The sequence below is a fragment of the Eurypyga helias genome, unplaced genomic scaffold, assembly GCF_000690775.1.
Source record: "Eurypyga helias isolate BGI_N326 unplaced genomic scaffold, ASM69077v1 scaffold39072, whole genome shotgun sequence".
NCBI classification, from domain to species: domain Eukaryota; kingdom Metazoa; phylum Chordata; class Aves; order Eurypygiformes; family Eurypygidae; genus Eurypyga; species Eurypyga helias.
In genome coordinates, this window is record NW_010238647.1 from 12,747 (window position 1) to 24,512 (window position 11,766).

Genomic DNA, 11,766 nt, shown 5'->3' on the forward strand with positions numbered 1-11,766 from the left:
ATCTCATCTCTTCTCATCTCATCTCATCTCATCTCATCTCATCTCATCTCCCTCTTCTCCCATCCTCCTGCCCCACACAGGATTTTCATCTTTGCCGATCCAGAGCTGCTCTCTGAAGCCATCTGCAATGCGCTGGTCACCGACACGGAGGCAGCTCAGGTGTCCCAGAGTCCCCGGGTGTGCATGTGCTACGTGATCATCCATGCCATGCAGGCAGCCCTGGGCGAGGACTGCAACGTCAGCGGCTTGAAGGCAAGCCTCCAGGTAACTGGCAGTGTTTCTGCAGCACCATGTACTGTTTTCCAATGGTCCTGCTCTTGCCAGGCACCTCAGAAGATTTTTCAGGCAAATGGAAAGACACACTCCCCCCTGACTCCTCACTGCTCACCTCCATCCTCGGTAGCCTCAGTGTTACTTGCAAGGCTGGGCTGTTAAACCAAAAAAAAAATCTTCAAATATAAGAGTTGCTACAGCAGGAGCCAGAGGTTTTGAATCTTCACATTGAGTCTTCAGTTTTGCACAGCAAAGGTGGGCTCGGTGGCTGACGTGTAGGCTCCTCTGTGAACCACTGGTCGTTGCAAACACAGCAGAAATTTTTCAACCAATTTTCTCAAAAACCTTCTTCAAAGAGCTGTGGGGCTGCAGTAAGAAAAATGTCTGGTTTGAAAACGCAACTTTGCAGGGGCTCTCAGTGACACCTTTGTGTGTCTACTGTTTCCATCTCCTGAGGGTCACTTGAGCTGCCAGCTCTGCTGCTGACTCCCCAAGCTCGTGGCAGCCAGGAGCACAGTGCCCATCAGCTGCAAACCTGCCAGAAAAAAGCCTTAAGCAGGCAGTGCAGTCAGCATCTCTCCTCCTCCAGCCTCGCCAGGGGACAGGAGGTCATTTTTGTCCTTTACTGCAGAACAACGATTTTTGCAGGACTCATTTGCCATCTTTCTGCCCTTTCCCCGTGCCCTGAAAGAGCGTCTCCTCTTTTCACAACTCTGGGTGTTAACAGCTGCTCCTCACAACAGGATATGCCCACAAGCGAGGTGGAGCACTGGTTCCGGCAAGTGGTGGTGGCAGTCGAGTGTGCAGGGAGCGAGGCGAGCACAGACCGTGGCCAGCACACCGCGAGGCTGGAGAAGATCTACCGTGCCGTGCTCAGCCCTCTGCAAGCAGGTGAGCTCGCAGCCAGACACGCACGGTGTGTTAAGGGAGCCATGCAGTACCCCTGTCTCACTGCCCTGTCCTCGTCATTGCCCTCCTACAGCTGTCCATCCCCACCTTCCATCTGCCTCCACGTTAGCAGCATCCATCACTGGGATCAGGGCCTTGCAGCCTGGCTCCTTGCAGTGAGCTGATGTCCAGGATGGCAAACTGCATGCATGTGGCAGTGGAAGGCAGATCTGTCGCCTGAGCAAAGGGACGGTGGCAATCTCTCCTGGTCAGTGTGCTCTGAGGCCTAGAGGTCTGTCACTTGCAAAGGGTGCCATAGATGTCAACCGGGGGAGGTGGACAGAGTCTCTAGTGCTCCGCTGGTGTAAGATGCGTCCTGCCCTGGCCTAGGCTGGGGAGACACTGTACCACTCCCTGGAACCTCCTTGTGCGGATGTGGTGGACTGTAGTACTTCCACCCCTGGCAGTGCTACACAGACTAAAACAAGCATCCCCTTAAATCACAGCTCCTCACACAAACCTGGGGTAGACCAGAGAGAAATGGGAGTCATGTTTCCCTCTTCCTCACTACTTCTGGTGGAAGGTCCCTGCATCCCAACCCCCACCCTGGAAAGAACTGGAGGCTGTCCCAGTGCAAGATATGGGGAGGAACAGCCAGTGGTGCAGGGACAGGAGTGGGATCATCTCCTTTTGGTAGCAATGAGCTATTAAATTGTCTCACTGCTTCTCACAGAGCCATAATTATTTAAAAATAACCAGCGATAGTGGGGTCAGAGGGCTCCTGTGCATCTCAGCTGAGGTCTCCGAGGGAGGTCCTGCCACGTGCGTCAGAGACCCAGTGCTAGAGGAATGCTGTATTTATTCTGCAATCCCTCTTCCGTCTGCAGCAAAGCAAGGTCCTGCACTTGCCCACGCCTCAGTTTCCCATTTTCATTTCTCCCTTCCACTGACAGTGTAGGCACCTTGCTATGGCTTAATCTGTGAGAGCAGAGGCCTGTGATTACAGCCTCCCGTCTGGACAGAAGGCAACCAGGGTGGGAGAGCCCCTGGGGCTCAGCACGGGCTGTCTCAGCCAGTGTCTGAAGTACAGCACCAGTGGGGGTTCATGCACCCCTGTGGGAAAACTGTCTGCTCCTGTCTGTTCCAAGCATCCTTGTTTCCCCCAGGCGATGCTCCTCTGGGAGGACTGCAGGGTACCCCTCTGCCCAACCCCAGCATCAGCTTTCACCTCTGGACAGAAGACGACCAGCTCTGTGAGTGCCCTGGGGGGGCTGTGGTGAGTTCGGACAGTGCCTGAGGCTGGGAAGCCTGTGCAAACAAAACATGTCATTTAGCCCTGATTCTGGAGCAGTGAGTTCCATAACCATCACCCAGGGGCCAAGCTCATGGTGGCTTGTGCTGACTGCACCAGCCTTCCTTTTTGTGGGGTGGCAGGGTCAGATCAGGAGACAGGGTGGGGAGAGGGGTGAAGGAGATGAGGAGAGGACCCTGTGGGACAGGCTGCAGCAGCTTGTGGTCAAAGTACCTGATTTGAATGATATTGAGCTTTCTTCATGGTGCAGTGAGAAAGGGGACTGAAAGACTGACTCCTCTTGGATCTGCTGGTGGAGGTATTGGCCCTATGGTTTGCATGAGAAGAGGGGAGCTGGGGTAATTACAGGGCTTAGCCTGGTTTTGCTTGTGTTTCCCTCCTCAAGCTCCCCTCTGCCTGCAGGGAAGGAGTTGGTCCTGTTCATCCGCCCGCTGGCACAGAGCTGTGAGCCTTACTGCCTAAGCCAGGACCTGGACAACTTCGAGATCCAGGACATCATTTCGGACTGTGAGTGCTGTGAGCAGACCCGCTTCTCCGTGCTCTCCACTGACAGTGGCATTGAACGCGACCTGCCCACGGCAATCGAGGAGCCCTTTGTCCCTTGCAGCACTGAAACGGAGCAATCCCGGCTCCACAGGAAGGGTGGCATTAAAAAAAAGCTGTCGCCACTGGAGAGTGTGGCCTTCCTGCAGGCTGGCTGCAACGGTCCCGGGGCCAAGTCCCCAGTGAAGCTGCAGAGGAGACCGGGCATCCCTCCGGAGCCTGCGGCCCCGCTCCAGCGGCTGCACACTGCCCGCATCGTGGTGCTGGGGGACGACCGGATCCTGGGGCGCCTGGCCCAAGCCTACCACTCTTTGAGGTAACCAGTGGCCACAGCTCTGGGGACTTGGGGAAAGGGAGGATGGAGTGGGGGCTTTGCTCTTCAGCCTGTTGAAGCAGCCGAGATGGCTGGGGATGGGGTTGGGCCCCAGCGTTGCCTGGGACCCAGGTGTTTTGCACCCAAAGGCATCGTTTCACTGCATGGCATCGTTTGGCTGTGTTGTCCCAAATGACACAAACAGAGAGTTTTTCCCTTCTGTCCATGGAATGGGTTGCATGAACAATAAACAAAGCAAGACCTTTTCCTATGCAAAAGGGAAAAATCCTAAAGAAAAGCTGTTTTCGGCTGGCTCCTTTAGCTGGGTCAGCAGGTCCAGGGGAGCAGCGTGGGGGGGGTCTGGGTCGCGGGGCAGGCGGAAGGTCAGGGGGAGCAGCGTGGGGTGGGTCTGGGTCGCGGTGCAGGCAGCAGCCTGGGAAGCAGAGCTGGGTGCAGAGGGGACCACCACTCCCAGCCAAGAGCCTGTCTGGGGGATGGCCCTTACCCCCATCATCTCCCTTCGCTTGATTGGGAACCCGGGGCATTACTGCCATCCTGTCACTCTGGGCACAGGAGGCGTGCGAGGAAGGCATGTGCTCTTCCTGCAGAGAAGCTCTGGTCTCCTGGCACTGCCCGGCCTTGGCCGAGAGCCATGTTCTTCCACCTTCCCCTTGTGACATGGCTATTTATTTTTCCATTTCAAGGAAACGAGAAACACGTCGAGTTTTCCTGACTCCCAGGCTGAACCTGCAGTTCTACCACATCCCAGTCGTGACGGGGCAGTCAAACCCCTCGGCTGTTTCGGTGAGTCTGGACACTTCTGCCGGCTGCCAGCAACTGACAGTGTTTATGGAGGAAGAAGAGCACGGGGCTTTACAGGAATTCACATCCGTTAATGCCCTATTCCTAGACCAAGGAGGATGGGAGCCAAGACAGGGTTTTGTTTGCAGACTGGTTTTGGGAATCCATCACCCCAGAGACACTCAGGTTGCTCCAACCACACACGGGTGATAACTCACAGCCTAGACATGGTATTCCATTTTGCTTCTATGCCGCAGCTGTAGGGCGATGGAGGGAGCTTTAGCAAAGGCAGATGCTTTTCTCACCTCCCAAATACTTAGGGGAAGCGGTTGCACCTTACTGACGGCTTTGCCTGCTTGGTCATTGCCCCGGTTCTTGTTCTGCAAATCACTACCTTGCAGTTTATCTTGGGCACATCTCCTCCGACAGCCTCAAGACAGCAATAAATAAACAGTTGCACTTCTCAAAATATTTTAAGCTGACCCAGAGCTGGCTGTGAATCCTGACAGACATGCTATTATAAAAATGAGTATTTCTTCTTTTCATTCCTCACTTTGTTTGTGTTCTTGAGCACATGCGAAATGAGTGCTGCAAGAAATGTTTTGCCATCCTCTCTGGACCAAGCAGGGAAGGGGGAGGGATTGGGGAGCTGCTCACAGGGCATTTGTGCCCCAGCTCCCTCTGTCTCCTCTATGTCTTCGGATATTTTGAGCCATGATGGTGCTCTGAGCTATGTGTTTCTCCTGCAGGACCACGCTGCCAGTGGCCAGGAGGAGCTCTGCGAGGTGGCCGGGTACCTGAGCAGAGCTGACCCATGGTACGAGAGCAACATCAACGCACTGTGCCACGTGATTCCCAAGCTGGCCGCCATGGTACGAGGAAAACTGTCTCACCTCCCCAGCCTGACCCATTTCCCAGACACATCTGTTGGACCGGTGGATGAGCTCTGTCTTGCAGGGCTCCTCCATGCCCCAGATGGAGCTTTTCTTCCTACAAACCCTCCCCAGGGCCTGGCCACCGGGAAGGTGCGTGTGGCAGGCTGCCCCAGCCCACAAGCCCCTTTTGGGGTGATGGGATTTTTTGGCCGAGGGGCAGGAAATGGCAGATTTCAAGATAATGTAAATGAGGCATTTGCTGAAATACCCCTGGCTTTCATTTCCTGGCAGTTTGAGCTACCAGCCCACAGAAAAGGCTGGTAGGTTGGTGCAAGGCTGTGAAAACATACATTGTCTTCTGTCCTCCCATTCGCTTTGGCTAGTTACTCAGAGCAGCTTAGCGCTGCCTTGGGCGACAGCTCATTCTCATTATTTATCTAGGAAAGCGTGAGGGTTTGTGGCAGTGTTTTTGAGAAGTGACTGTGGCTGATCCATAATGTGATTTGCCCCCCCAGCCTTCCTCTCCGAGCAAACACCTTGTGACTGATCTGTTCATCACTGATGTGATTGCTTACTACGTTCGCATGGGCATCCAGCCCGTCTGCTTCCAGGTCTACGCGGTGAAGGTGGGTGACAAATCCCTTGTGCCTTCATGTAGCCCTGCAAGGGCTTGCAGAGCCCCACTGCTGGCAGGGCTGTGCAAAGTCAGCGGGGCCTGGGGGCTTTCAGCAGATTTGAGGCTGGATCTCTCTGCTCCCCAGCCTGTCCCCTCCTTGCCAGGCCCCCGGATCTAGCTACTCCGTGTAGCACAGTTCAGTCCAAGGCAATGAGCCTGGGAAGGCTATTTCAGGATCGTACAGGTCAGCAAAGTGAGCCTGTCCTGTAAGGACACAGATTTCCTGCTTGGCTGGACTGGGGTTTCTTCAGGAGCCCTGGCGCCTTCTGCTGCTTTAGATGCTGTGAGCAAAGGGGATTTTACTGAGTGGCTTTGCCAAAACTTTCCTGTACCTTGCAGGGGCTTTGCAGGGCTTCCTGAAACCCCACTTTATTTATTTCCTGCCAGCTTTCCTCTGAAATGGTATCAGGGTGAGACCTGGCATTTGACGAGAGAGCAAAGAACCACTGTATTCGGTCATGTAACATCAGCCTGCCACCTGCTCCTCTGGCATTTCTCCCCTCCAAAGCTTAGGGTGTCACTGATGCATGTCTCCCCTTTCAGTCTACCCGTAGCCAATGTGGAAACCTACTGCAGCAAAGGGGCAGCCATTGCATGAACAAGCTGGCATGTGGCCTGCAAAGAGCTGGAAGAGCTTTGGTAATTACTGGTAGAGCATCAGCAGGAGTTGAACTAAGAACATGCAGCCTGGTCTTCAGTCTCTGTGGCTGGGGATTTGTTTTTTTATGGTGGATTTTTGTTCCACTCATTTCTCTTCCAAGACAAAAATCAAAAGCAAGCGAGAGAGGGGGTGACTCAAGCAGGGGAAGAGGAACTGACTCCAGATGTGGTTTTCAGATAGAGGCACCTAACCTACCCTGTTGTCATACAGGGTGTGATGCTGCTTCATCTGGAAACATTAAGCCTGTTTTCCCTTTTTGGTTAAGACCTCACTGTTCCTCTTTGGCTGCAGAGAGTTTCCTGGAAGTAAGGGCCAAGTCCCACAGCAGTGGAAAGCAGGGATAGGAGTGGCTAGGAGAGGTGCTCCAGCACCTTCACATTTTGCTCAAAACAAGCCCATGAAAAGACAATAATCAATAGGTTTGACGTGCCCGGTTGTTTTTGGTGTGTCAGATAGAAATTAGGTGCCTTGAAGCTAAGGCAGCGTCTGCGGTCAGGCCTGGGAAGCTGCTCCTGGGCTGCCTGCGGGCGGCTGGCTGGGAGCAGGCTCACGGGTGGGCGCGCAGTGACACCCCGTGGCAGGGGACACTGCCTGCGGCTCTGCTGGCCAGGTCCCCCGGCCTCCTGGCAGGGCCTGCGTGCTCCTGGGGCTCAGGAAGCAGGGCGAAACCAGTTCTTTCCATCCCATAGGAGCCCTGGCTGCTGTGATGAGGTCAGATTCCCTCTGCTGATGCCACACCTGAGTGCTCTGGAGATGTCGCAAGCCCTGCGTGACACCACAGGGTGACTGAGGAGAAGCTGTTCTTAGGGATTTTCCTCTCTTTCAGATTTTCTTCAATGACGTGGGGCAGGAGCCAGCCGAGGACGTGTTCCTCACGGAGCTGCGCACCCAAGTGCAGGAGAGCATCTCCCACAGAGGTGTGTGTGTCCCCCTGAGTTGAGCCCTGCAGCTGGGCAGGGGTCCTGCTGGCCCCGCTTCCCACTCGCCCTTGTCCCTCAGCCTGCAGCAGCCAAGGCCACGCCATGGAGCAATATCCCCTGTTCCCTGACGAGCAGGAGGCTTCCCTAAACATCTACATCCCACTCTTGAGCTCATGACACCAGGCTAAATGAGGGACCTTGTGGTCACTGGCTCCTGGCCTCGACCATGTTTTGTAGACTGTGCCTTTGGTTGGCTCCAGGACCCTCCAAAGTTGGACCAGCACCCTATTTTTGCTGAGGAAACAAGCTGGGCTTTACAGCCACCTCCTTTGCCAGATGTTTTCCCTATTAGAAATTCAGCTTCCTTGAGTTGCCGGTGATGGGACAAGGGTGCTTGAAGGCTGAAGCGTTAGAGAGGTCACATCCAGCCCCTCTCTCAGTGCACCCCAGTGTCTGACCCAGTGGGTGTTTGCCATTGTGATTGGGCACGGACCCTCAAGTGAGAGTCTCACTGGCCCTGTTGAGTACACAGAGCCTCAGTTCCCGCCGGCAAGGAGAGAAGGGCTGCTGTACGACAGAGCAGGTGGCTCGTCCCATGGGAGGACCCCTCTCTGCTGACCACAAACAAGTGGGCTGAATGAAACCTCCATCCCACCCGCTTCCCTCCTTGCAGAGTTAAGCACGACCAAGAAGAAAGCGACCCTGGATGGCCCTGGCATAGATCTCACAGTAACATACACAAAGGTAAGTGGGGCTCTCAGCAGCCCAAAGTGTGTCTGCTCACAGGGATCCCCAGCATGGCACAGATCTCCTAAAAGGATTGCTCTGGCCCTCCCTATTTCCTCCAGAATTGCACTCCAGGAGATGACAGAGGGGTCGTGGTGAACTTTAAAAACCTGTTAACTAATGTTACGTTTGTGAAAAACTGCCCCGAGGCTGCTCCATGTCTAAGCTCTCTGTCAGGGTGAATTAACGGAGTCTTTCCTGCAGGTCGTGGTGAGCGAGCGGGCGAAGGAGCTGGCTATGTCCCTGCGCTCCACAGGTCTGGTGATGAAAGCCATCCCTGCCAATGAGGCTGAAGGTGGGTTCTTCCTGCTGGGAACCATGTGAAGAGGGTTTGCTGAGTTTTCTGGTGGTGGACAGAGTAAATCTGACCATGGTACTTAGTGCCAATTTTGCCTGGGCTGTGGCAGTTCAATCAGTGACAGGCATATACTGGTGTCACCACGTTCTGTGGTTGTGCATTTTCTAGAGAATGGTGAGCCTGAGGCTCCCTGTAGTGTGAGGTTCAGCATAACCATAATCTAGGCTTGGCAGTGTCTTCCACTTGCTGCAGCCTTCCTCTTTCACCTTGCCCTCACCATAGCCTCTGAGGTTTCCACCCTGAGCATGATCCTACGCAAACCCTCAGGCCATGGAGCTTGCCTAGGACACTCCTGTTCTGCTGTCCTCTGTCTTCCATGGACCTCTGGCAGTGCACCCAAACGTGGATCTGGCACCAGCCCCCTGTAAGCTGAGCTGAGATCGTGCCATGGTCTAAGGCTAACATGCTGCTTCTGTTGCAGACGTGGTGTGTCTGAATGTGAACATCACTGAAATCGTTAGGACCAACAACTTGTCAGGACGATCGTTCTCAGTAAGTAGCTATGGATGCTCACGGCCCTGGTGGGGTCAGGCCAATGCATGGAAATCCCTTACGACAACAGTGAAAGGGGAAACCCTCTGTGGGGAGGAGAAGGCTTTGGGGCCACCCTGCTCAGAGAGTGTTTTGCAATTACTTTGCCTAGCAAAGTCTAGATTTTTGAGCCAAAACCCCAGATGCCATCCCTGCTGGTCAGTCCCCCACTGAATCCTGTCTCAGGAGACCCTGAAGCACTGAGCTACTGCTGGAGTTGTTCTGTGACCCCAGGGACCAAGTGGAGAAATGAAACTTAGCCCCAGTCACCCTGGCTCCAGTTGGGTACAGAGGGGTGTCTGTAGTATGGCGATCAACTCCATTAGTTCCACACCTCCAGCTGCAGTGCCCTCCCCACACCTCCTTTGGGCCCTGGAGCCTCCAGTCTCTCCACTGGTACTTTTAGCTAGCCAGCACACTTGTGCTTATCTTCACCTGGCTTGGAAACACTAGGGTACTGCAGCCCTGGAGAACAGACCTTGCCCCACATCAGACATCCCAGACCTCCAAACTGTGCAAGCACTGCCAGTTTGGAAAGTTTGGCCTTGCAAAATGTGACCAGGTTGTGATCACAGAAAAAGGACGAGGGAGACGCTTCCCTCCTTAAGGAAGTCATCTTGTGTCACATCCGAGGTTAAAAAAAAAAAGAGAAATGTTATCGTTTGTCCCTTTCATACCCAGTATGCACACACCACACATCACCACGCAGGCAAGGAAAGGGGACTGAGACTCTGGGGCTCTTCCTCTTCTCTCAATCCAGGCTGTGGCAAACAAGTTGAAAACACGCAATATCAAAATCAGGAGCACAGAGCAGAGGCCCTTCACAGTGTGTCTGGACAAAGACAACAGAAAAGCCTACAGGAACGTGATCAGGTGAGAATGCCAGGCATGCTGGGTGCTGCACATCTTGCCAGGGACTTTGCGTACCTCCCCGGAAAGGCTCCCGAGGTGGCAGATCCTCATACGTGACAGGAGACCCCACGGGCAAATACATTGCTTCTGCAGGAAAGGAAGGCAGAGTGGTGGTCTCTGACCTTTGTGCGGCCGGGTGATGGTGTGAGGAACAAGATGGTTCTTCCATTTTAAGTAAGGTGCTGTCGTTAAGACGGTGGAGGGACAGGTACCTCCAGAGGCAAACTGGCATCGTAGATCTCCTTAATTAGTGTGTGGAGCTGATGCTCTCTCTGCTGACTGCACTCCTCGGGGGGGTGTCTCAAGCGTATGAAGGTAGGGGGAAAGAATTCAGCCCTGTGAAAACAGCAGGGATCAGTGTGCCTGTAGCAGTTGCAGTGGCATACGATGTGTCGGAAGCAAACAGATGGGGTTCAAGGGCCATGGGCCACATGGAACAAACATAAAATGTGAATTTCTGAGAATTGAACTGAGCCAGGCTACGGGCGCTGGTTTTGTGGTCAAATACTAATACATAGCAGCTAATCTTTCCAGCCAAAACCAGTTGAAAAAATGTAAAAGCAGCTGCAGACTCAATATGACAGCCCTCCCTCAGCGGTCAGTGGAGACAGACCTGATGCTTAGGCTGAGATCAGACTCTGGCCCTCAAGGGCACATTTGCACATGCAATCAATATGTTCTTGTGCTCTTGCAGCGTGGAAGTGTCTCCTTGCTTGGAGCCCAGCTACTGCTTGCAAAAGACAAGGACAACGAAATTCAACCTGCATGAAACTGAAGATGTGGGGCTTGTGAAATTCATGCCCAAATCTCTGCTGCTGCCTATCAACACATTTGCAGGCGTCATCCAATGAAGAAAATGAGATAAAGCTGGTGTGAGAGATGTGACATTGCGTCATCACGGGGAGATGGAAAAAGAGAACATGCTACAAGCCACCAACAGTGATTTGGCAATGGTAATGGTGTAAAAAGGTGCAACAACAGAGGTGGATAGGGCTCAGGCAGGACAGCCGTGACCTGCTGAGTGACAGTGGTGACCACAGCTAACAGCCCTCTGCCAAGGGGAGGGAGTGGCTGAGGAACTGAGTTTTAACTTTTTGCACAAGTCAGGAAAAAGCTTTGAGCTTCTTCATTTCAGGAAGACTGTGGAAAATAGGGCTGAGGTGATGATTCTTGCTGTGCTTTTGCATCACATGGCAGTTGCTATCTGTAATATTTATGGCAGCGACATCTCACAGCCCGGCAGGGCGTCAGGCCTGTTGCGCAGCATTCGGCACAGCAAACCGTTCTGTCACAGGGTGATGTATTTCGGTCAACCGGCAATTATTCCTGGCTGATTTAGGAAACCTCATTGTAAGCCTGACCACAACTGGGAGAACAAGTGTGTTTAATGCGGCTTCTGTGGCAGTCAGTGGAGAACCCGCTGCTGTTGCAGGGGCCACACAGAGTAATGATGAGAGGTGTGAAACAAGGACCTGGGGAATCTGGTGCTATGTTTGGCAGTGATGAACGGGGAAGAACAACGCAGGCTGCCTGGGCAGTGTTGTGGAGTATGCTTGGCTGTGAATGGTATAGATCTGCTTGAAGAAGAAACCTACATGGAGCAGGTAATCGAGGCTGCACGAGAGCTCTTTGATGTCTGACCTGGACCTTTAAGTCCACCTGGGATTTCACTTTGGCTTCACTGCACAACCCCTCTGCATCTGGTCTGCAGCCTGATGAGTGCCAGTTGTGTTCCTCCAATTGTATGTCCTGGGAACAACCACCTACAACCCCAGCAGCAGCAGACCTCCTCTGTGAGGTCAGCCAGCAATATCTCTGCTTCCCAGCCTGCCTTGCACTCCTGGCTTGCTCTGTGTCTGCTCTGCTGGTAAGGGATGCAGAAGAGTGCTCCTGGGATTGATGGATGGGCCGGATGCC

General features: G+C 53.7%; 1 protein-coding gene across 1 annotated transcript in view; it reads left to right on the plus strand.

Annotated features, from left to right (window-relative positions):
- The window catches only part of PIK3R6 (phosphoinositide-3-kinase, regulatory subunit 6), a 20,348-nt gene extending 9,648 nt beyond the window's left edge, over positions 1 to 10,700 (plus strand). The window contains exons 7-19 of the mRNA XM_010147912.1: positions 81 to 264; positions 1,017 to 1,164; positions 2,328 to 2,414; positions 2,876 to 3,332; positions 4,034 to 4,133; positions 4,880 to 5,002; positions 5,521 to 5,631; positions 7,169 to 7,259; positions 7,936 to 8,006; positions 8,253 to 8,343; positions 8,828 to 8,898; positions 9,698 to 9,810; positions 10,544 to 10,700. Of these exons, the coding sequence (XP_010146214.1) occupies positions 81 to 264; positions 1,017 to 1,164; positions 2,328 to 2,414; positions 2,876 to 3,332; positions 4,034 to 4,133; positions 4,880 to 5,002; positions 5,521 to 5,631; positions 7,169 to 7,259; positions 7,936 to 8,006; positions 8,253 to 8,343; positions 8,828 to 8,898; positions 9,698 to 9,810; positions 10,544 to 10,700 (1,804 nt within the window). The remainder of the gene's footprint in view (positions 1 to 80; positions 265 to 1,016; positions 1,165 to 2,327; positions 2,415 to 2,875; positions 3,333 to 4,033; positions 4,134 to 4,879; positions 5,003 to 5,520; positions 5,632 to 7,168; positions 7,260 to 7,935; positions 8,007 to 8,252; positions 8,344 to 8,827; positions 8,899 to 9,697; positions 9,811 to 10,543) is intronic.
- Positions 10,701 to 11,766: the final 1,066 nt, after the last annotated feature.